This window comes from Natrix helvetica (assembly GCF_964273705.1).
Source record: "Natrix helvetica genome assembly, chromosome: 1".
Classification (NCBI taxonomy): domain Eukaryota; kingdom Metazoa; phylum Chordata; class Lepidosauria; order Squamata; family Natricidae; genus Natrix; species Natrix helvetica.
In genome coordinates this window covers 165836493-165862406 of record NC_138548.1, presented here as the reverse complement: position 1 = coordinate 165862406, position 25914 = coordinate 165836493, and the positions used below count along the sequence as shown (strand labels likewise).

Here is a 25914-nt window from a genome sequence, read left to right as displayed (position 1 = left end):
GAACCGAGGTGCCGGTAGCCACAGCCACTCAGTCTTGGAGGGGTTGAGTTTAAGTCTGTTGTCCCCCATCCAGACCCCGACGGCCTCCAAACACCGGGACATCACTTCGACAGCCTCGTTGGGGTGGTTTGGAGTTGAAATATACAGCTGAGTATCATCAGCGTAGAGGTGATACTCAACCCCAAAACCACGGATGATCTCACCCAGCGGCTTCACATATGTGTTGAACAGGAGAGGCGAGAGGACCGACCCCTGTGGCACTCCACAAGTGAGTGGCCTCGGGGTCGACCTCTGTCCCCCTGTCAACACACATTGCCTCCGGTCGGAGAGGTAGGAGCCAAACCACCACAAAACGGTACCTCCGACTCCTATCCCCTCCAACCGGCGCAATAGGATACCATGGTCGATGGTATCAAAAGCCGCCGAGAGGTCTAATAGGACCAGGATAGAGGAACAACCTCTTATCTCTGGCCCTCCAGAGATCATAAACCAACGCGACCAAGGCTGTCTCTGTGCTGTGCCCGGGTCGGAAGCCGGACTGGGGTGAGTCTAGATACTCAGATTCGTCAAGGTGTCGTGGAAACTGCTGCGCCACCACATTCTCTACAACCTTCGCTAGAAACGGAAGGTTGGAGACTGGACGATAATTAGCTAGCTCCATTGGGTCGAGTGAAGGCCTCTTAAGCAAGGGCCTCACCACCGCCTCTTTCAAGGCGGTTGGTAAGGATCCCTCACCGAATGAGGCATTCACCAGGCCCAGAAGCCAGCCTCGGGTCACCTCCCAAGATGCCAGTACCAACCAGGAGGGACACGGGTCCATTAAACATGTGGTGGGTCGCAGCCGTCCACGCAACCTATCTAAATCCTCGGGGGCAACAGAATCAAACTCCTCCCAGGATGGTCTCACAAGACTCGCTGTTGGCGGCCCGTCTGGTCCACTGAGTGGGGCCCATCCGCTCCGGATCTGAGTGACTTTGTCCTGCAGATATTCCCCAAATTCCTCTGCTCTGCCCTGTAAGGGTGCCCCCTGTGTCCTCTGTGACAAGAGGGAGCGGGTCACCCTAAACAGGGCGGCAGGGCGGTTATCCGCGGACGCAATAAGGGTGGCGCAATATCTACGTTTGGCCACCCTTAATGCCACAAGGTAGGTCCGCAAGTAGGATCTTACCTGTGTTCGATCAGATTCGGAGTGTGAGGACCTCCACCTGCTCTCTAGACGTCTCCTGTGGTGCTTCATCACCCTCAGCTCCTCGGTATACCAAGGAGCCCGGGTGGGTCGCTGCCGCAGGAGAGGTCGCAAAGGCGCAACCCAGTCCAAGGCCCCAGCCGCCGCCCTATTCCAGGCGGCCGCTAGGTCCTCCGACCGAGCGCGGGTCAGGGCTACAGGTAATGGCCCAAGCTCCGTCTGGAACCTATCCGGCTCCATCAGGTGCTTGGGGCGGTACCAGCGTGGACCGTCTGGTCCCGCCTCCTCGCGGTGGGGGGTAGCGCCAGGGAAGTCAAGCCGGAGACATGAGTGATCTGACCATGACAGGGGTGTAACAGTAAAATCCCCTCTACCCAGATCACTCGTCCACTGCTCAGATACAAAAACAAGGTCCAATGTGTGGCCTCCTTCATGTGTGGGGCCCTGAATTAACTGGGTCAGGCCCATGGCTGTCATGGAAGCCATGAACTCCCGAGCTACCTCAGACGCTGCTCCCGTCGACGGCAGGTTGAAATCCCCCATAACCACAAGCCTGGGGATCTCAACCGCCGTCTCCGAGATCAGCTCGAGGAGCTCGGGCAGGGCTGCTGATGTATAGCAAGGAGCCAAGTATACAATCAGCAAACCCAACTGCCTCCCTGGGCCCCATTTCACACCAAGGGACTCACACCCGGATATCTGAGGAACAGTGAACTCCCTCGGCTCTAGACCTTCCCATATAACTACCGCCACCCCACCACCCTTACCCAGGGCCCGAGGCTGATGGAATGCACGGAAACCTGGTGGGCACATTTCCACGAGGGGTAAACCACCCTCGTGGCCCAACCAGGTTTCCGTTATCCCTGCAAGGTCTAGCTCCCCCTCAGAGATCAACTCATTAATGTGGGGGGCCTTGTTGGTTACGGACCTTGCATTGCAAAGCATCAGCCGTAGGCCCGGGCTCTGTAGTTCCTGGCCACCTAGGTTGCGGGGGTTGGTGCAAACGACCGGGCATAGCCAACAACCACGGTCTCCCAACCGACCTTGTGATCTTCTCTTGTCCTCGCATCCCCCCCTCCCCGCGACCGTTGTAATCAAACAACCCTCTATTGGAATCACTTGTTCCCTCTCCCCCCCCCGCTCCGCTCACTTCCTTCCCGGACTCACCTGTCTGTCTGGCACTGGCACTGGCGCCTCTCCCGGCCTGGTTATCACACACCCCCTCCCTGGAACCCCTTAATAACAATAAAAAACTTCTGGATAAAAAGCCCCTCAGCCTCCGTTTCTTCCACCTCTCGGGGTTCACAAACCCGTCATCAAGGCAGGCCCTTGAGAGAGCCAAGGGCCATACCTGCGAGAGCGGGGCCTCCCGCAGGCGGAGCAGGTCCAACCTCGAATAAATAGTTCGTTAAAAGTCCAATGGAATTAGGATGCTAATAAAGGTTGATAGAAAGTTGGTAAAAGTTCATAAAAGTTGATGGTTAATGAGTAAATCATAAAAGTTGATGGTTAATGAGTAAATCATAAAAGTTGATGGTTAATGATCTCTCTCTTTCAAAGAAAATCTTCCTTGTTCTACCTCTCCTGGCTGCAATCTCAGCTATCTTTGAGTCTCCAGCCGCGACATCACCTGATATTTGATAACTCATTGGGATTTTCAAAGTCATTGAGAATATTTTTGCTTTTAAGCTAATTAAACTTCCTATCTGTCAGTTTATCTGTGCAATTTTGTTGGATATTTTGGGTCACCTGCAATGTTCCCTCTAAGCTGCGTGGGTGCACGACTGCGCACGTGGCAACAAAACATGCCGTGCAGTGGTTTTTGTGAGATGCCTTCCATGATAATAGGAGAGGAGAGCCAGCCTGAAGTCAGCAATCAGTTCTAGGTCCACAAGGCAGAACGTAGCTGAGAGAAGGGGTTTTGGGGTTGGGAGAAGGCATGGATGGGCTCCCAGCAGCAGCTGCTTGGATTTGCCATTTGCGCGAGAGAGAGGGAGAGGGAGATTGCGAGTGTGTGTATCCCTCCTTCCTTCAGCCCAACACTCTCGCTGGCATCCCGGCCAGACGAGAGGGACTGCAGAGGGTCTCCTCAAGTCTAGGGCAGCGAGTCATTCGATGGGAAAGTTGCCTCTTGGAAGGAATGACCCGGCTTGACTCCCGCTTTGTCTCTCCTGCCTCTTCGCTTCTCCGTTCGGTCGTTGGGCGGCAGATCGAAAGTGGGTGCCAAGCCGAGTCATTCCTTCCAAGAGGCAAGTTTGTCCTCGAATGACTCGCTGCCCTAGACTCGGGGAGATCCTCTGCAGTCCCTCTTGTCTGGCCGGGATGCCAACGAGAGTGTTGGGTTGAAGGAAGGAGGGATACATATGCTCTCTCTCTCTCTCTTTCTCTCTCGCATTGAGAGAGAGAGAGACAGAGAGAAATAAAGAGAGTTAGTTAGTTGTTGGGCAGACTTAGCACTTAACAGTTTGTTTCTCTCTGTGTTATGTATATATACATGTCTCCATGGATGCAATTGTGCAAACATTTTTTTCCTCTTTAAAGAATTTTTGGATTTCTCCCCACCAAACCCACCAAACCTTTAAGACTGAAAGAGTTAGAGTTAAAATATAAAGAGATTGTCAATTGCCATACCGTTAGATTGATAGACAATTATGGACTATCTTGATTATATCCTCCTTAGAAAGAATATGCTACTGTATGGTTGAGAAAAAGATCAAACCTCATTCCATGGAAACCCAACAAAGTTCATAGGGAGGGTTTCTTTCTATGATGGGCTTCTTGGGTCAACAGTGAATATCAGTTATCAAAAATGTAGGTAGAAAAGACAATAGGCAATTACAAAAAGGGAAGCCAACTTTCTGAATTCTGTTTCTTTGCACTTAGTGACTTATAAATAGACTAATGTTCTGAAAACCTGACCTAAATTACTATATATTTTAAATAGCTGTAAAGCTATGCTGAAAAAGGTTGTTCTTAAGGTATTGTGATAAATTCAATAAAAAGAAGCGAATTCTTGATGAACTTAAGGAGAAATGAGAACATTGGATAGTAAATGGACAAATAAAATTACCAATCAAAGAGAATATTTGCACCTCAGGGTTGAAATGAGATGTTCTCTCTTACTCTTTCCTCTTCCTCTCTTCTCTCTCTGTCTCTCTCATCCTCTTTCTCTTTGTCTCTCTTCTCTTTCTCTCTCCTTCTTTTCCATTCTTCTGTCATTTTCTCTCTCCTTCTCCCTTCTCTCTCCTCTTTGTCTCTTTCTGTCTCTCTCACCCTCTTTCTCTTTGTCTCTCTTTGTCTATCTCCTTCTCTCCCACTCTTTTATCACTTTCTCTCTACCGCCCAACCTGTCCCCATACTTATCTTCAACTGATCATGTTTGCAATAATTTACCTTTTCTAAATAGGCGCAGTTCCCTTACTGGACCCCTCGCTCACTCAAACACACACACACACACACACACACACACACACTCACGCACAAAACCATTTTTCTCCATTCCAATTTGGATCCTATTAACATTAACTAAAAAGGTTTTTAAATTGGATTTTGAATAAATATGCAGTTGTTACAGTTTTGAATGTTACTGTTACTATCTTCCTTCCGTCGTGCAAACCGCCCAGTCACATGACCCCCCCCAGCCATGCCCACCAGAACCGGTAGTAAAAAAATTGAATTCCACCACTGGGTGGGGGGCACTGAGGATCAGTTTGTAGCACCAAGAGGGGGGGGTGGACTGAAAAAGTTTGGGAACCACTGGTGTAATTAATCATTTGGATAATCTCCAATGTGCATTTTAACAGGTCTGACTAGATTGCTTTTTGTGGCCTGTGACCTGGCCACAAGTGAGTGAGTGATCTGGTTTTATTATTTTCCAAGCTAACTGCTGTTGTTGGAATTTATAATAATTGGACTGTAATGGTAATCAGATGGAAAGCTACTGAGAAATCGTAGGGCCATAGGCTAGACTAGGAAATTCAAAATATATCTTGGAAGAATATGTCCCTTCTGTATTTTTTTTCAAGAAAACGCATGGATATGACATCACCAAGACTAGGGCTTCATTTGAAGTAGTATTTACTTGTTATTAGGTAAAGAGTATAAAAATGTTTAGGGTTTTTTAAAAATACTTGTTCCTTGAGTCAGTGTTGACTCCCAGGGAACCGCCTAGACAAGTCCTTGAACATTTAATGGCAAGAATTCAGAAGTGGTTTGCCATTTCCTCTTTCCTAGGGCTGAGAGAGTGACTGGCCCAAGGTCACTCAATTGGCTTCACATCCAAGGCAGGACTAAACTCATGGTCTTGCGGTTCTACCTTGGTGGCTTAACAAGCATACCAAACTGGCTGTTTGTGAGGACAATAGAACATTATATGGCTTTGCTACAAAATTATTTTCTATATTTGACAAGAAATAATCTTGTTCTTTCACTTACAATAAATATGGTAATATGTAAATTCTAATCTAGAACCTCTTGTTGCATCTTTTAAGATAATTACCTTGCACTCCTAAATCCAGTTTGCACTCCTACTGTAAATAGAATCCCCTGAGTTCTAAATCTATGCTCAATACAGATTAATTTTGGTTTTAATTACTATTTAGTTGGAATTGCATTTTAATTGTTAGATGCCTTGAGAGAGGGTTCAGTTCTGGTGGGTAGAATGTAGGAGAAAATATTTGATACTGTATTTCAGTGTCTTAAAATTTTGTGTCCCCCCCCCCCCCCAAGTTGCTTTTTTCTGTAATTAGAATGCATTATTGTTTTAAATTAAAGTATATTCTAAAGAGACGTTTTTATTTTTAATCACTTTGGAAAAAAATTGAAGAGATTATGTGTCTATTTTATATCCTAGCCAATAAAAGTATAGCAAAGCCTTTACAGTCTTTACAGTTTAAATGCTAATGCTGTATGACATTGCATGAGTGTTAGGGTTCTAAATACCATGCAGAAATAAATCATTGTCCAAGGCAAAACATCCTTAATGGTGCAATTTATTCCACAGGCATGTTAGTACAGCTATGGAAATTTCAACTCTGGAAGTACATTCTCTAAGTTCAACCAGTTGAAAGTTCATGATCTCTCCCCACACCCACAAATCCATCACATGTTCCAATCATCATCTTCCACGCTGGCATGTACACCCATCTTCTTCCGGCCAGGTGTCGAGATGCGAAGACAAAAGATGACCTTGGCTTCTACAAAAGAATGTCAACAATCCATTCTACAATTCTACTCCTTTCTATTCCCCCCTCCCAACTACTACACTATTGAAACAGCATAGAAAATTCTAAGAAAGTGTGGCAGGCCAAAGATCCAAAAAAGAATATAATTACAGGCCTGACAGGCGGCCTCTCCTCAAAAGAAAAACGTTTCCTGCAAAGAGAATAACATAAAAGTTAACATAACAAAATTAACCACCTCTTCTCCACCCAGGGGAACCCCTTGACTTCTCAGGAAACTTCCCATTGAATTGCTTTACTAACTTCTCCACTTTCAGGTTCCCACTGTTTACCCAATTAACTTCAGACCAAGGGTAACCCTTCCAATGCACTAAGTACTGTAAGCAACCCCTATTCAGCCTGAAATCTACAATTTTTTCCACCTCAGATTGTATTTCCCCTTCCATCACTAAAGGAGGAGATTGAGCTTGGGTGGATGCTCTTCTGTTAGACCCAATTACTGGTTTCAACAAACTACAATGAAATTCTGGGTCAATTTCCCCTAGACTTCTGGGTAGACTGAGTTGAACTGTAACTGAGTTAACTATCTTCACTATTGGGAATGGACCTAGAAATTTTGGACCCAATTCCTTGCTAAGCATTTCTAATCTTATGTATTTGGTAGATACAAAAACATTGTCCCCCACACGGTAGGGGTTTAGGAGTGAGCGACGTTGATCATCTTGCTTCTGGTAGGCTTCTGCTGCAACTGCTAAAGCCTTCTTCGTATTCTCCCATCCTTTCTTTAGCATGTCCATCCATTCACTCAAAGACATGAAAGAAGGAGGTTCTCTAGGCAACTCAGGCATGGCAACAACTTCCATGCCACTGGTAATCTGGAAACCCGCTAATCCTCTGCTGCTGTGGACCGCATCGTTGTACGCCACTTCGGCGAAGGGTAGCAAGTCCGACCAGTTGTCCCGCTGATAGTCCACAACACACCGGATGTATTGTTCCACCACCGCATTGGCTCCCTCTGCTGCGCCGTTCATGCTGGGATGAACCTCTGAGCTCAGTTCTTGTGTGGACCCAATGGATCTCAGGACCTCTCTCCAGAACTTGGTTGTGAACTGGACTCCGCGGTCTGAAATGATCCTCTTGGGTACTCCATGCAGGCGATAAATGTGTTTCACAAACATTTTCGCTAATTCATTTGCGGATGGCAATCCTGAGCAAGCAATGAAGTGTGCCTGCTTAGAAACCAAATCAATAACCGTCCAAATTACTTTATGCCCACTGCTGTCTGGGAGTTCCATGATGAAGTCCATTGCGACCTCTTCCCAAGGCCGTTTCGGGCTCTCTGCTGCAGGTGCTGTAGGTTCTGGGCTCTTGGATTCAATCATCCACGGCTGGCCTTGTTCCTCCTCCGAGGCCTCCCCCTTGGTAGGACTCTTTGTCACCTGAAGTTGGGGGTTCTCTTCCAGAGGTTGGTTGGGCATTTCCCCCTCCGAGGCCTCCCCCTTAGTTGGACTCTTTGTCACCTTCAGTTGGGGATCCTCCTCCGGAGATTGTTTGCCCTTTTCCTCTTCCAAGGCCTCCCTCTTGGTAGGACACTTCGTCACTTTAAGTTGGGGATCCTCTTCCAGAGGTTGTTGGCCCAGATGACTTTTCTGTGCAGGCATCTGGGGCCCTCTCTTAACCACCGTGGCAATTGGTACACACGTTTGTTCTTCGGCAATTCCCTCCTCCGAGGCCTCCCCCTTGGTAGGACTCTTCGCCACCTGAAGTTGGGGATCCTCTTCCAGAGGTCGTTTAGGCTTTTTCCCCTCCGAGGCCTCCCCCTTAGTTGGACTCTTTGTCACCTTAAGTTGGGGATCCTCCTCCGGAGATTGTCTGCCCTTTTCCTCTTCCGAGGCCTCCCCTTTGGTAGGACACTTCCTCACCTTAAGTTGGGGATCCTCTTCCAGAGGTTGTTGGCCCAGATGACTCTTCTGTGGTGGCATCTGGGACCCTCTCTTTACCGCCGTGGTGGTTGGTGCGCACGTTTGTGGCATTGGGGCTGGAGCCAAACACTCTGACGCTCTGTGGCCAAGTTGACAACAATGGTGGCATTTAATTGCCCCCCACGAGGAATGGAACCTAGTTACATCTCTAAACTTAGGAACCGTTTCATCACATTGCCTTGCTCTCCAACTTGCAGCTGCCCCCTTGGTAAACCCTTCTTCCATGGTGGAGATTGCTTCTCTGTAGGAAGGTGGAGTAAGAACCTTTTGGGGCATTGCAGATGCACCTTGTCCCGCTTCCCATCTTGCAGGCCTGGCTTTGGTAATCCCTTCTTCCATGTTGGTGATTGCTACTCTGTAGGAAGGTGGGGTAAGAACCACTTGGGGCCTTACAGGCGCACAATTTCCCGCCATCCATCCCGCAGGCCTCCCTTTGATAATACCTTCTTCCATGGAGATTTCTTCTCTGTAGGAAGGTCTGGTAAGAACCTTTTGGGGCCTTGCAGGGGAGACTGGAACCGGTGGGGAGGTCAATCCCTCGGTTGGCCACTGCCCAGCTTTCTGCCATGGTGCCATCTGCTGAGGGAGGGCAGGTGCCCACTGGCATCCCTCCCATCCATGACCTGGGGTTAAGACCCATCCCGGGGTTGCCTGCTTCACAGGTTGCAGCTCAACCAATGATGGCTGGCTAGGGGGTTTTACGTGCCAAGGACCCTCCTGCTGGCTTGGAGGAGTTATGGGCCAAGTAGGTGCCCTTTGCTGGCTTGGATGAGTTATGGGCCAAGTAGGTGCCCTCTGCTGGCTTGGAGCATTTCCCCATGCTGATGGCAAAGGAGTTTGTAAGTAGCATCTTTTCCATCCAAGTCCTGGGAGGAAAGCCCAATTTACTGCCCAATTTGCTTCATTTACTGGTTGCAGCCCCATTTGTGGTGGCTTGCAAGTGACAGATGCTGGAAAAATTCCTTCTTCCTGCCTCCTTTGAAATTCCCATTTTGAAAGGGAATCTCTCTCCCATCTAGTTGCAGGGTGATATGCCATTTCATTTATTGCCGTCTGGAAGGAGCCCAAACCTCCGTTCTAAGGGTGTTTTTTTTTTCCAATCTTGCTTCTAAGCTGGGGGGGAAGGAGGGGGAGCATGCACTCACAATTTTGCTGAAGAAGTCCGTCTGAGATTTCCTTCGTCTTGTCGCGTCTCCTCCTGCATTCCTCCAGATGCAATTAAACTGGAAACAGCATTCCATTGCCTTTGAAGTTCCGTACTCCTCTTCTTATCACCAAAAGCTTCTCATTAATTCTTCGCTGATATTTACGCTGTCCCGGTCAGCATTGGGAATGCCGAGACCCACATCACCAGATCTTCCATCACCAGCTCTTCCCCCTTGATAGGGGGAGGGAGCTAGTGAAATATTTTTAAAGTAGAGAGTTGAAATAATGTTAGGGTTCTAAATACCATGCAGAAATAAATCATTGTCCAAGGCAAAACATCCTTAATGGTGCAATTTATTCCACAGGCATGTTAGTACAGCTATGGAAATTTCAACTCTGGAAGTACATTCTCTAAGTTCAACCAGTTGAAAGTTCATGATCTCTCCCCACACCCACAAATCCATCACATGTTCCAATCATCATCTTCCACGCTGGCATGTACACCCATCTTCTTCCGGCCAGGTGTCGAGATGCGAAGACAAAAGATGACCTTGGCTTCTACAAAAGAATGTCAACAATCCATTCTACAATTCTACTCCTTTCTATTCCCCCCTCCCAACTACTACACTATTGAAACAGCATAGAAAATTCTAAGAAAGTGTGGCAGGCCAAAGATCCAAAAAAGAATATAATTACAGGCCTGACAATGAGTTTATTAGCACAGAACTTTCCAATGTTGTGGCCCTCACTACAAAAGAAAATTACATATTTATTCCTTAAGACAGGGGTCCCCAGCCCCCCGGGCCATGACCCATTACCTGGCCACAACCTGTTCAAAACTGAGCTGTGGGAGAAATGGGCAATTGTAAAGCTCCATTTGTTCGAGGCAAGCACACACATATGCATGATGCTCCACTCATGTGACCAGAGGGTTTGCACTTGGGCGCTAAGCCCCTTTTGTGCGGATGGAGCTTTGCACATGAGCTTCTAATGGAGCTTCATGTACAAGTGCAAGTACCTGCCACATGCATGAAGCTCCATTCATCTGAGTGGAGGGCACATGTGCATGCTGCTCACACAAATGGAGCTGTGCACGTTCGCATGTGTCTGCCACTTATACCCTCCCTGTGCTGGAAAGTCTGGGGACTGCTGCCTTAAGATGCAGGCAGACAGGCAAGAAGGAAGGAAGGAAGGAGTTCTATATTATTGTATAGTTAGAGCCCTAGTGGTTCATATGTAAGGTGACCAGATTTTAACATTGGTAAAGTGGGACACCATTGACGGGGGGGGGGGTGTCTTGATTTAAAATTTGGTCTATATGGAGCAACAAAAATTTTCATAGAACGCAAAAATAGTATTGTAATATATATTTTTTAAAACAATTAACCAATGGAACGACTTGCCACCAGAAGTTGTAAATGCTCCAAGACTGGACGTTTTTAAGAAGAGATTCGACAACCATTTGTCTTAAGTGGTGTGGGGTTTCCTGCCTGAGCAGGGGGTTCGACTAGAAGACCTCCAAGGTCCCTTCTAACTCTTGTTATTCTGACTACCAATTGCTCTGGAGCAGGAAGGACCCCAAGGAGAGCAGATGGGGGTCGTTGCCAAAGGAAGGGCCTTTCCGGGACAACCACCCCACCAAAGCGGGGGGGGGGAAGCCCAGGACGGAAGCTCACAGTTGGAAATGGCTCCCGAGGCTCATCCCGCTCCTTCTTCGATCTCTTGCCGCCGACCCTCTTCGCGGGGGAAGGTAAATCAAGTCGGATCAGCTCTCTCCAAGTGACTTCCGGTTCCTGAGCGGGGCCTCGGGGATGGCGCTTTGGGCGGGAATCCGGGCTGCGGAAATTTTGGTTCCAGGAGATTCTAAGGGTGCGAGTCTATGGAGATTCTCAGCCATCCCAAAGGTGGTTTTGCCTAGGAGGTGCTTTCTCTTGCGTCCTCGCCCCTCCCTCCCCGATCCTGAAAGAGAAGGGAGCGATGGAGCAATCCACAAACGGGCTTTGGGTGATAAGGGGGGATCCAAAGGGGAGTCGTCTCCTTCCCCCGATCCCTTTTGCTTTGTGTCTGATCCCGCCCGGGAGGGAAGCCCACACTCTTTTGAATGGGGCTGGCCCCATTTGCCCGCCTGGCCACACGCTGAGCCCACAGGCTCCATGATCTGAGCACCATGCCGCGCCTCGCTCCGATCCGCTGGCTCCCAGTCAGCCAGCCACCCTGGCGCGCTGCTGGTGGGGCGGATTGAAGAGGGGACGTCGCCCGTCTCTGCCTGGGCTCCACACACGCGGTGGAGTTGTTGGAGGGAGGGTTCTGGTGGTCGTAAGGATCCGGGGGGGATCCGGTGGTCGTCTGGATCCGGTCCGGGATCAGGAGGGGGGATTTCTCCGTGGAGGGCTGGGAGCCAAGCACAAAGGGGCGATGCTTCCGTGAGAATGAAGGCAAGGATGGTATTTTTTAAAAAATTGGGTGGAGGTCGCAACGCCCCCCGGGAGGGTCCATCCTCTCACACTGGGCATGGGAAATTTCTCCTAGATCTTGTTTGGGTGTGAACGGGGAGGGGGAAAATCCCCATCGCCAAAGGGGGGGAGAGAGATCTGGGGATTTGGGGGTAAATCTGCAGAGGGGTTCTGATTCTATCCGCGCCCCCTCCCCCATCCCGTTTCGCAATCGGATCCGCTGTTTTAGAATCGGTGGGAATGCATCTAGGGTTGTTTTGACGTGACTAAAGCCCAAGCACATAGGGCTAAGGTGACCAGACGTCCCGCTTTTAGTGCATTCTTTCCAAAAATCGGGACTTTTTAAAAACACCGCGGGACATGGGACAAATTGATAAAAATCGGGACTGTCCCGCCAAAAGCGGGACATCTGGTCACCTTATTCATATGCCATATTGCAGGCTGACTCTGGCCACAGCCTGGAGTGTGATTCTGACCGGCTCAAGGTTGATTCAGCCTTCCATCCTTCCGAGGTCGGTAAAATGAGCACCCAGATTGTTGCAGGCAATATGATGATATTGCCAATCACTCAGAGAGTGCTGTAAAGCATTATGAGGCAGTATACAAATATATGTCTAAGTGCATTTGAATAAATTTGGTAATGCCTAAATTTCTTTTTTGCCACCTGAAAAATATTTTTCTGATATTTTGTTAATCATTGCTTCTTTTAATATAGAAATAAAGAAATAAATATAAAAATTGCTGTCAGAAAGTCTTTTAAGCCCTATCTGTGCATTGATTTGAGGCTTTGGAGATCCCCTTATCCATTTCTTTTCAGGATCACAAGGAAACACCTGAGATGATCTACCTCAAGGTCTATTAGCAGAATGGGGAGCATTCTCTCTTTATTTCCCTAGAATTAGTGGTCTTAACAAAACAGAGAGAAGAAAAATCAAAAGCAGAGAGGCAGCCTGGTTCATCTAATGTTAGACTTTATCTATCTAACCAAATCTCTGGTTAGGTGTTTACTACTTTGCTGACTGCAATATCTTACAATTTACAGCAGGGGTGTCAAACTCATGGCGTCACATTGTTGTCACGTGGCATATCACAACTTTTCCCCCCTTTGCTAAAATGGGGGTGGGCGTGGCCAGCGCGTGACGCATCTGGCCCGTGGGCCTCGAGTTTGACACCCCTGATTTACAGTGTTTCATGATGAGCAAATGGTCTTGTCTCTTTTGCTGTTTTCATTATTACCATCACTACAAGAAGTAACACTGTTTCTTCAGATACAATAGTACAATAGATTTTTTTTCTCCATAGCGGGGGCTTCATTGTTTTTAGCTAAGGGGGGAAAAATGGTCAAAGAACAAGGGCCTAACACCCAATCTTACCGTACCTTTCATCTTTTGCTTTGCATCAGAGTATAACATTAGAGTATAACATTAAAATAAAATTCAAAAATTGTATTGTTATTGTCTAATCCTTTAGAAAACATTATAAAAGCAATACAGTGCAGCTTTTTTACTTAGCTGTCATTGATATATGTTTACTAGATAATGTTTGGTATTTTGCTCCCTAATGTGGATGGCCCAAGGTTACATATACAACAGTAAGGCAGTAAAGTATACAGGGAGTATTATAAAACAAAACATTTCTGAACACCTGCATAGCATAAATCATGGCTTCCAGCAGCTGAATTTTAAATATTACATTATATGCAAAGTTTCCACTTTCTTTGTTGAGATTTAATCAAGATGTTTTGACTTTAGTGAAAAATAGTCTTGTTTTTCAGTCAAGTCATCTTCATTTCTTTTAATGAAGATGCATCTATAGTGTTACCCGTCCAGTCAAAAACTATTTGTAATTTTACTGTATATTTATTTAGATGAACGCATGGATCTCCCCTACAATAATTTACTTGAAAATGAATTTCAGTATGCATGTGTTACTGATAAAGAAGAAAACTGTTGTCTATGGAAGCATAATTAGTAACCATTCAAGTTTCATTAGGTATAAAGCTTGGTTGATATGTGCATACATTTTTCTTGATGATCTTTGGGTTAGATTCACACATTGTGGAAAATAATGGTTAGTTTAACCATGATTAGAATGACCTATATAGCAAAAATTACACTAGTTCATCATTTATCAACTACACTAGCTGGATACATATAACACACTAAACGGAAACTTGGTAAACTGCACCAATAAAGGAGAATATTTGTAGCTCAGGGTTGACATGAGGGGTCCTTGGTGCTCTTTAAGTTGGGTTGTTTTCTTGCAGATGTTTCATTACCCAAACTAGGTAACATCATCAGTGCTAGTCTAACTACCAGGTATAGTGTATCTTGTAAATCCAGCAATAGAATAAAGACTATCCCATTGAAAAATATTGCATTCGATATCAAATGAATATAATAATAATTAATTAATAATTTATTAAATTTCTAGACCGCCCCCTCTCCCCGAGGGGGACTCGGGACGGTGTACAGGAATAAATTTAAAAACATACAAACAATCATATACATAGCTAAAAATCAAATTAAACAACCCCTGTACGAATTTATAAAAATTAAAAACATTAAAAACAGACCCTAAAAAATTTAGAAATAAAACTGAGGTGGGAAGATGGAATTAGGCCAAGCCAGCTAGCTGGAATAGGTGGGTTTTAAGTTTCTGACGGAAGGAGCGGATATTTTATGATTGGCATGATTCCAGACTAGCCAGAAATTTGCTTCTCAAAGGAACTTTCTGTTGGGGAAGAAAAGGCATTTTGGCACTACCTTTTGATATTCAATCCAATACCAGCACCATTTATGCACTGGTAAATCTAAATCAGCATGATTGCCAGAAGACAATAAGATGGTTCAGGAAACTTCTAACACTTTGCTGCCATCTATGCATCATCAAATGTAAGATTAGGCCAAAAATATTCAGATGATGCAGAAGTACGAAGAGGGGTCAAACAGGACTGTATTCTGTCTCCACTGTTGTTTAATATCTACTCTGAGTCAATTTTCAACGAAGCACCAGAAAACATAGATACTGGCCTCAAAGTAAACAGATCAACAATTTAAGATATGCTGATGATACAGTTCTGTTCGCCAGTAAACATGAAGACCTTCAGCGCCTCATCAACAGAGTCACAGCAATATCTGAAAAATATGGCTTGAAACTTAACACCTCAAAAACCAAGATCATGGTCGTCAGCAAACAACCCGTTGATTTACCACTGATAAATTAGGAAGGAATACCACTAGAAAAAGTTGAAAGGATCACGTACCTCGGTTCTAATTTACATGAAAGCTGGGACATGACCACTGAAGTAAAGGCAAGGCTAGAGAAAGCTTGAACAGCATTCTTCAAAATGAAAAAGGTCTTCTGCAGTCACAACATAAGCCTAAGACTGAAAATGAGGTTTGTCAGATGTTACATCTTTTCTATCCTGCTCTACAGAGTAGAGAGTTGGTCTCTGACAGAAAGCCACTTGAAGAGACTAGAAGCATTTGAAATGTGGATTTACAGATGGCTGTTATGTACAAGCTGGGTTGACAAAATCAGAAATGAGGAGGTGATAAGCCACCTGGGATGGCCAAGGGAAATCATCAAAACCATTAAAAAGCAAAAGTTAGAGTACTTCAGACATGTGATGCGACACCCGGGAAAATATGCCACACTTCACTTATTCCTCCAGGGAAAGATTGAAGGCAAACAAGGTCCAGGCAGAAGAAGAACACCATGGCTTCAAAATCTAAGGGACTGGTTTGGACAAAACTCAGCAGCACTTTTTCATGCAACAATCAATAAAAATAGAATCGCCAGCATGATTGCCGACATCTAATGACGGATATGGCACAAGAAGAATAAGAATGTATCATCTAGTGCCATTCTACTACTGGGAAGCAGAGACCAAGAAAGAATAATGAAACAAAATTTATTTTGCTCAATTTAAATGATATTACACGCTTAAAATTTCTTAAGGGAAAAATTTTTAAAGTCCTAGATTAAAGTAAAACAAGCAATAATTGAGAAGTCAATGGACGGATAAGAATGAACTATAATAGTACTATATATACATACATACATATGAATTGGTGAGGGCCTGCATCTGATCAAGGGACTTTTAATCACCTTCCTAAAAGAAGCTATAGGTAGGGCCATAGTTGAAGGAACAGGTATTCCTCAGTTAATGTCAGAAATTGGGACCAGAATAAACAAACTGAGCAATGTGGTTGTAAAATGAAGTGCTATATGACCACCTTGCTTAACATTACTTTCACATTTATTACCATTATTTAGCAAGTCTTGGGCTGTTGTTAAGTGCACCGTGACATGGTCGCCCCTTGCCACCTCCTATCGATGGCTTATCCATTGACTTTGCTTGTCGGAAACTGTCCACGAAGGCCACAAATAGTGATCAGAACATCGCGGGATGCTCCAATGTCGTAATTGGAAGCTGGTTACCAAGCATCCAGATTGCAGTCTCGTGACTATGAGGATGCTAAGGTGGCCATCCCTTCAAACATTGGTCATAAGTACTATTTGTTCAGTGCTGCCGTGAGTTTAAATGGTTGCTAAAGCAGTGGAGCAGTGAAGCAGTGGCCCCCAACCTTTTGGGCACCAGAGACCGGTTCTGTCCAGAGAGGTTTTTCTGCAGACCGCAGGGGTGGCATGGTTTCACATGCTGCCTGCATCCCATGGATGGGACTTCTCTTGTTTGTGTGGACTGGTTTCTGCATGATTGGTGCTGGTCCATGGACCGGGGGTTGGGGACCCCTTTTGTAAAGGACTGACTGCATTAGTAAGTAATGTCGCTTGTAAAGGTAACTTTGGCAAAGCAGCTGCACAAAATCTGTTACAATTCCATTCAGTAAAACATTTTGTATTTTTGCATTTTATTATATAATTCAATAAAATGTTGAGAAACACACACATACAGACACAAAATAAAACATTTTGTAATAGCATGTAAGATAAAAGTATGATGAGTGTTTCCGATTCAGGTGTGACAAAAACATTCAAGTTGTCTGTTGTTACATTTATTTCAGCCAGTGTATGAATAAGGTAAATGCTGCATTTTTTAAAAAAAAATCTTTTATTTTAAAATTTATTTTTGTGCCTTTGAGTCAATGTTGATTCCTGGTGACTCCCTGAAAAGGTTCCTGCCATAAGTGCTGTCATAATGATAGTTTCCCTTTTTTTCTTCTCCCATTTGAAGTCTCAGATATAGGATTTTCTTTAAATGGGCAAACCAGATGACTTTACATAATCAGTTTTTAAAATGAAGCTGTAAAATGAATCTAAATATTTATTCTACATATAAATCTGCTGAATGTTAATTTTCATTCTGTTTCGTATTTTATACAAACTCTCTGCTTTTCTGCTGTGTTTTTTCTCCCCAGATACTGATGAATACAGGCCACCAGTTTGGAAATCTTATTGTGAGTATTTCATTAGATATTATCACTGTCTACCCCATTCATAAATCTACCCACCCATGATATGGGGAATGAGGGGTGGGTGGGTTCGCTTTTTTTGAACTCCATTTCTCACATATCAAACCTAAGTTTGTTTCATCCAGTTTCCACCTGAACTTGTAACAGTTTTTCAAGCCTCGTTCAATTGTTTACGTGCATTTCTTTGACTACATAGGTAGTCCTCAACTTACAACCACAATGGAGCCCAAAATTTATGTCGCTAAGTGAGAAATTTGTTAAGTGAGTTTTGCCCCATTTTATGACTTTTCTTGCCATATTTGTTAAGTTAGCAGCTCAGTTGTTAAGTGAATCTGGTTTTCCCATTGACTTTGCTTGTCAGAAGGTGCAAAAGGTGATCACATGAACCAGGACCCTGCAACCGTCATAAATGTGAGTCAATCGTCAAGCCTCTGAATGTAAATCACATGATCATGAGGATGCTGCAATGGTCATAAGTGTGAAAAATGGTAATGAGTCACTTTATTCAATGCCTTTGTAACTTCAAACGGTCACTAAGTGAACTGTTGTAAGTCGAGGACTACCTGTAATACATTTTTGCACTTTATGGTTCTATGAAAAAAATAATTGGACTTTTTGGTTTTCCTTAATATTTACATTTTTTGCCACCATATGTTGCTGTAGCTTCCTGTAGGTCCTAGTGATATATAAGGGGTCAGTATGGACAAATATCAAATTTTAGTGCATGTTTCATTTATTTCATATATGAACCAATGTGAATGCATTTTTTTGAAGAGGGAGAGAAAAGAGCCTGGGAAATATGTTATAAACTAAGCAATTCAAAAAAGTGACCTACATTGTTTGAAAATCTTTTTACTTGCCATTTATAAAAATGTGGTTAATCAGCAATATTAAAAATTCATTGCTGCAAAAAAAGTATAGATATAGTTTTCTTTATTGTATAATAATTATTAGTCAATCCCATGGTCAGACAACTGACAATTCTTTGATTTAATGAGTTCTGTGTAGTGGGTACATGTGTAACCAGAATCATATCCATAAACTAATTGACCTCATCTCCAAATGCAATTATGGAACATTAAATGCAATTTAAACCACATGTGGGTTCATGATCAATTCCTGAATTACATATCTAACAATAGAGTTGTTATAATAACTGAACAATCTCCGAGGTATGCACAAAAAATTACTTTGTGATTGTATTAACCTTACTTTAGAGGATCAGTTCGAAGTTGTTCAATTTTCCTTTGATTTATCAGAACAGGATCTTTAAACTCATTACCATGGTCATGTAGGCAACTTGTGAAATTATAACAAGTAAGTTACTGGCTAAGGAGCCATTGATAATTCTGTCAGAAATTCTTTGTGGAAGCTTAAAAGCAGCAGTTGATTTTGGACCAAAGAATCAAAATAACAAAAGTTTAGCTTGAATATACTGTTAATAAAGCCTCTGGGGTAAATCAAATTCATTTTTTTCCATTTTGAGTTTTAGCTCCCTTAGAACAACGTTGATGCAAAATAATGAACTTGTGAGGAGCTCAGTTTACCTCAAACACATATTTAGGTATATGGACTGAGATCGCTGAAAAAGCCTGAGTTGTGTTTACTCACTGCCCTGTCCCATGAAGGCCCTATATTAACTCTACCTCTCTTTGCTCTGTAAGTCTTGCTTCTTGGTGGATTTTGTGGGGAAGGATGATACTAAGTATGCATCTTTTTTATATAGTGGTATGATTTGTTGTATATGAATATTAGCCCAAACTAATTTTGCATTAGTTCCTGGCCCTACTACATAATAGAATAGAATAGAATAGAATAGAATAGAATAGAATAGAATTCTTTATTGGCCAAGTGTGATTGGACACACAAGGAATTTGTCTTTGCCTGAGGTAATAGAAATAAAAAGAAAATTTGGGGCTTGACGAGGAAGACTATGATCTGATAACTTCAAGACAACTGTGTGAAAAAATAAAAATCCTCAGAAACTGTGCTACACAATCCAGGTTTTTATAATTACATGAAGGCAAAACTCAGAACAATTAAAAATGAAAGCACAGTCATTCTTATTAACTGAGAAATGGTAATTATATAACAAAGAATGCATCTATTCTGTTTGAAGAAGTAAATGGTGGTGCATTTTCGTTTTTTTTCATTCTAGGGTATTTGTTTCAACCCAGTACCAAAATCCTAAGATTGATCTATCATCATCAGAGTTGAATTAAACTCAAGTTATGTCAGTTGGGCACCGACATTTATGCAGTGCCAACTTTCATTTTATTTCATTTTCACTCGGTTTCCTTTTGCTGGAGCCTCAAAGGAACGGCCGTACCTTTAAGAATCTTCTGCCCACAGCTGCTCTTTTATAATTGCTATTGTCAGAACCTTTGTCTGCTTCAGAGCTTAAGGGCTCCAGTGTGCAGGATTTAAGTCATAACTTACTCGATCAGTCACTGGTCATATGCCAAGCCAGTTATTTAATGTAAAACCATTAACACACAAAGTGACTCGAAGCAGGCTTTTGTCTTCAAAACGATGATTAAAGGATAAAAATTGGCACTCATTGTGTCGCTTATATTAAAGCTCATTAATCACAACAGTCACACATCCTGCAGTTGTCACATAGAAATGCATGCCTGCTGTCTCCAGTTGCAAATAAGAATAATAAATGGCTGAAAAATAACCTTTTGCAAAGGAAGTGCATGTATGTTCATATTAGGCTATATACCACCTATACTCTAAGGATGTTCGGTTTTTATTATCATGACATCTTGCTGGCAGCTAAAAGATGCTATTCCTTTGTGTGTGACTATTTCTAAATCTTGTAAAGATTTGTGGTTATGCAACTAATCTGTTCAGAGCAGGTTCTAAGGGGTGAATGAGAACCAAGGAATGAATTTTCTTTCCTCCTACGTAAAGAACACAGTCATACTAAATCAAATGAAATCAAATCAAATCTTTATTATAGTCAAAGACCAGCCTAAGGAAGGTGGGTACAGTCAATTATAAAACATCCGCATACACACACACTCACACATATTGAAATAATGAACTAGATGCTCATTAAAATTAATTTATGGCCCAGGCCTTCATCTGATGGATTTTAAGCCTGTTGTGCAGAACCTGGTGACACTGTATGTTGTACCAGGGTTGGTATCTGAAAGCAGCAGGGAAGTGTATAATTGTCCTGTGTGCCCTGGATATTTATGTAATAATGGTGAGATGAGCCTAGTATGAATATCTCTTAATACGGGTGCTGGAGAAACACATGTTCTGTTGTTTCTATCTAGAGTCACATGCATTGTTTCACTGGGTGTGGAATCTTCCTGTATCAGTCTTCAAGGATACCTGAATGGAGGGCATGGACATTATGCCAAAATAAAGGTCCTCCTGTGGTTGAGTACCTTGAGTTTGTCATAGGGGAGGCAGAATACCTGTTGGATTCACTGGCAATAAAGATAGGGGACTACCGCCCGCTGTTAAATGAATGTTTTGGCCAAGTCATATCTCATGCTGACTAGAAGACCTGGAGAGAAGCCCAAGGATGAGATGTTGCTACTGTCTTTTTCTATGCGGCCTGAAAACCATCCCTCATAGTTTGTGGGACAAAGCCAAAGGGGTGAAAAGAGTAGTTGAATCAATAGTTTAGTTTGATCACCCATACTCTAGCCTCAATTTTAATGAGGCCTATATCTAGTCCCTGGGTGGCATGAATGACACATTTCGGGATTTGAAGGGCCAGCCTCTTGAAAAAGTCTAATAGTCCAAAATTAGTGAAGAAGCCCAGTGGGCACCATAAAGAAGTTGTATTATTGGCTTGGTTTAGAGTAATTGCAGTGCTATGGATAAATAGTTGCCACCCCTTGTTGAGGGTTAGGGTTATTTCCTCTGTGTATTTTCAGCAATGTAGTCTCCATTGGGTTTTCTATTGTTGGCAGAATGGAGGACTACTCCCAGATATTTGAAACAGGAGAGTTGCTCAATCTTAAAAGGATTTATGATGTATGCTCTTGGGACTTTTAGCAAATCCCTTGATTGTAGTTTTCTGAGTTCTAGCTGGTCTTGTATTAGTGCTCTAAGAGCTCTTTTATGGCCAGTAGGTGTTCTTGAAAGAGTTGCTGCATTGTCTGCATAGACTAGAACCTAAATGTGTCTTCCAGCAAGTTTTGTAAAGTAAAAGTTCATATTGAGCAAATGACCTACCATGGACTTGATATAGAAATTGAATGAGAGAGAGACCAATATGTAGTTTTGTTTGATGCCTCAGTTCCAGTGCCACCAATGAGATGGCCTGGTGGTTACATCTTACTTCAAGTGACGTCCCTTCATGAAGCATAGGTGTTAGATAAAATAAATGTTGATCTATCGGGTAGGTTCCAATTTTTCCCGTAGTTTAGTTTGAGAAATGGAATTAAAAGCTGCTTTTAATTCCATTTCCATTTACCAAAAGGTAAAGAGTGAGGCCAGTGGGGGTCCAGAAGCCTAAGTTGTTTTCAATGGTCTTTGGACAGATTAGGCATTCTCCTGGAAACTTTCCATAGTCATACAGATATTGTAGGATAACTGTTTCTGTTGTATTTTATTATTTAATAAATTGATAAAATGTGTATTTATTTCAAAATACGTATCTTATGTATCTTAGCATATTTCAAAATATGTATCTTAGCTCAGTCTCAGATTCTATGTGTTCCCCTCCCTCTCCTTTCCGTAGCAGTATCCAAAATACAGAGCAAATTGCTCAGAAGCCTCATTTTCTCCTCATCTAGTAAAAGAGAGACAACTTCTCAGGCAAGGTAGCCGCCATCATCAACAGAAAGCATCATCATCCAACATGAAATGTACAATCATGGAGTCATCTGACAGAATATCAGAGCCATTTTAAAGTGTCTTAACAGGAATTAACATTTATTTAGATAAGACAAGATTCTTAATGTTCCTTTTTTTCTCTAAAACAACAGTAATGTGAGGTTGATTAGCCCAAATGTAAGTATTATGAATTGGGATAATAAGACACCTTGCCCAGGCCAACCTGGAAGTTTTGGGTTGGTCCTCAGATGTTCTTTTTCAATGTTTGTTAAATTGGTTTCCAAAAGTGTATCTGTGGCTTTGTTACACATTTAACTGTAACATATTGTGGTCCCATTAATGGTATCCAATTTTCCCAATATGTTAGCCATTTTTTTTTCCTAAACTGAACTTATCTCTCCCCTCATCCTCAGTTTGGAAATGAATTTACCGTATGCTTCTGGCATTTCATATTATTCATTTAGTACCATGAAAAATAGCATTATTTGTTATTGGGGCTAGGGAACTCTGTTCTCTAAAGATTCACTCTTATATGATCTGTCAGAAAGGGAATATTGTGAGGTGTGAAAGATGAGATCCATATATGAAAGTTCAATTGTTGCTAATCATTCCTAGCCACAAGAAAAGCCTGCTTGGGGTTAGATAAGGGCTAAGGGAATTTAAGTGAGGCTGGACTTAGTTCGCTTGTGGCTACATAGGATCTCTCTTTTGACTCCACCTCCAGGTTTTGCCATTCCTTCTCCTACAAATATGATTTGATATCCAGGTATTATGCTTTCATGTAAAGAGGTCTGTTTATCTTATGTGTTAGGATGTGTCTGGAGGACTTTAACATTTTACTTGAAAAGAACAGAATGATTTTATTTGTATGTCATGATAGACCAAAGAAAGAGAGGCCTGTCCTCAATATTTGTCAGCTGGTGATACCTATTATCGAGGTGTGATATGAAATACTTTTTCACAAATTTGAAGCCATACTACCATGGCATTGATGACATTTGCTGCATCCCTAAGAGGGGAACTCTATAAAGCTCCAGCATGGTCATTGGGTTTGTTTTATTTGAAAGCGTACTCTGTCTCTAGTCATCTCTTAACAATAAGCTGCCACATGCTAGGAAATGTTTTACTGTCCCATTAGTGTGAGGAAAAGCTGGTTACTTATTACTAAGATTCTCTGAAAAAATTTAGTGCACTTGTGCTTTGCTTCCCTGTTAAATATGAGCAGATCTCTGTGTTATGATGTCCAAAGTGTTAGTCTCAGGAAAACTAAGAGGAATGTGTGCTACACAGTAGGGAATAGGGATTCAATTCTGGGGAATGCTCCCCACAAAATGTTCGGCTCTAAAAAGTTGCAGCAAAGGCACTGCACAGATGCAGAATTCCATCTGTTCCAGTGGTGGGTTGCAGGCAGTACGCCTCAGTACGAGCGTACTGGAGCCTGCCTGGAGCAATGGATACCGTTCCAATACGGTGCTCCGGAGGGCCCACCCACCTGCCCGAACTCCTTACTGGTCTTTTAAGTCTTTGGCACTTACGTGCACGTGTACACGTGCGTACAGCGCCCACACAACGCTCCACTGAGCAGCTGGAGCATCGCAGAGGCGGTAAGACGCATGTGCATGCTGCGCACGTCCATGTGGTATCGGTTGGAACGGGATCTGGAACCCACCACTGATCTGTTCATTTACACAGATCACTTGAAAAATCTCATGGTAAGGAACAACTTCTTTGGTTATTGTGTCTCTTATACAGAGAGGTTCTTCTTCATTAAATAAAGAAAAAAGAAACCTACCCCAAAACAAATCCTTGATTTAAGTTCCTATCTATGTTAAGACGTAAAGTGAAATCTCTGTTTACTTTTTCTTAGTGTATCAGCTGCAGCAAGAAGCGCCACATCCTAGAAGAATTACCTGCACGTCTGAGGTGGGTACCAAGAAAATAAGATATTGCAGGCTCATTGCTGTGATGGTTATTATCTTTTGTTTGTTTATCTGTTTGTTTTCTGTCAGAGTTCTATCAGATCTTACGAAGACTGACTCCTTTTTCTCCCCAATTTTTCCCTGTACCCATTTTATTTTCCACAATTTTTCATAGTAACATTATATTGGTCATATTGTGAGAGATTGAAATAGTGATTGCCCAGTGTAATTTGAAAAAAGAACCAGTGGTACCACAGCTAGATAAACATGCCATCCATGAGTACAGGTAGTTCTCAACTTACGACCAAATTGGGCCCAACATTTCTGTTACTAAGTGAAACATTAAGTGCATTTGCCCCATTTTATGACCTTTCTTGCCACAGTTGTTAAGTCAGTGACTGCAGTTGTTGAGTTAATAACATAGTCGTTAAGTGAACCTGGTTTCCCCAGTGACTCTGCGTATAAGAAGGTCGCAAAAGGGGATCACCTGACCCCAGGACACTGAAACTGTCATAAAGACGAGCCAGTTGCCAAGGGTCTGAATTTTGATCGCATGATCATTCAACTGTCATAAGTGTGAAAAAAGGTGATAAGTCACTCTTTTCAGTGCCGTTGTGACTTTGAACAGTCACTAAATAAACTGTTGTAAGCCGAGGAGTACCAATACTAATAATCAAGGAACACCGTCAAGATCATCCTTAAGGATCTGATGCATAGCAAGATTGCTGTAAGAGAAGCAGCAAATGAACCTTCTTCTAATCCCGAGTGCCTGTTTTCAAAAACCAGTCTTTTCCCTCTGATATCTTCAAGATATATGGGAAAGTGAATAAGAATGATGCTTCTTATTGTGTTGATTCTCATATAAATATCTATTAATTTTGTGGGGTTTTGTTATGTTTCTTTAATTGTTGTTAGCTGCCCAGAGTCACTTGTTTGAGATGGGCAGCTTTATGCAATGAATGAATGAATATAATATTTCTCCCCTCATCTCCTTAGATCTAAATTTACTGCAAAAAAAGTTAATTATACATCTATGTTGGTTTATGCCAACAGCCTCCTTTACTGTTTAATATTATCACTTTACCTTTTGTCAGATGTCATACGCCAGTTTCAACCCACAAATTTGTTACATGGTAAGCAGCTTAATCAGAAAGTTAACATCAATTTTAATTTTTCAGCATGTTATACGGCAGGTTTGGACTTGTTATAATGCAGCTCCTGTTCATATTATTAGGTACTGAAAATGATTAAAGTTTTAATTTTATTGCAATGCCTCCATCATACACCCAAGAGAAGAGGAAATTAATCTTTGCAATGTGACTTAAATCCTGAGTGCAGAGACCTGTTATGGTTTTAATAGCTTATATCACTTAAATACCAAACAGGATTAATTTATTGAATTAAATAGGAGCTTCTTTGTGCAGTTCTTCCAAGTATACCTTAAGCCTTTAGAATGAAGAATAAAACACAAGTAAATATGGAATGCTTTTAAAGAAAGCCCAGGTTGCTGCCAGCGTTGCAAGCAGGGTTGGGATTCTACCAGCTCGGACCGGTTCGGGTGAACTGGTAGCTCCGACCATCAGCTGGGAGTAAGCCAGTTCACTCCAATGATGAAGAGGGCCCATCCGCCCACCCCTGCACTTATATCTTTTCAGCTGGGGCGCGTGGCAGAGCAGATTGCTGCCCCTCAACTGTTTTCCTCCCCAGCAGTAATGCGGAAGGTACTTTTTCTCAAAATTGTGCATGGGCGTGCAGCGCGCATCAGACGTGTACGCAATCACTGTACCGGTTGTTAAACCGGTAGGAT

The 25914-nt window shown here is 43.0% G+C and overlaps 1 protein-coding gene across 1 annotated transcript in view; it reads left to right on the top strand.

The window, feature by feature from the left end:
• Positions 1–25914, top strand: part of CHN1 (chimerin 1) — a 129727-nt gene that overhangs the window by 31621 nt on the left and 72192 nt on the right. The window contains exons 2-3 of the mRNA XM_081935447.1: positions 17332–17370; positions 24056–24111. Of these exons, the coding sequence (XP_081791573.1) occupies positions 17332–17370; positions 24056–24111 (95 nt within the window). The remainder of the gene's footprint in view (positions 1–17331; positions 17371–24055; positions 24112–25914) is intronic.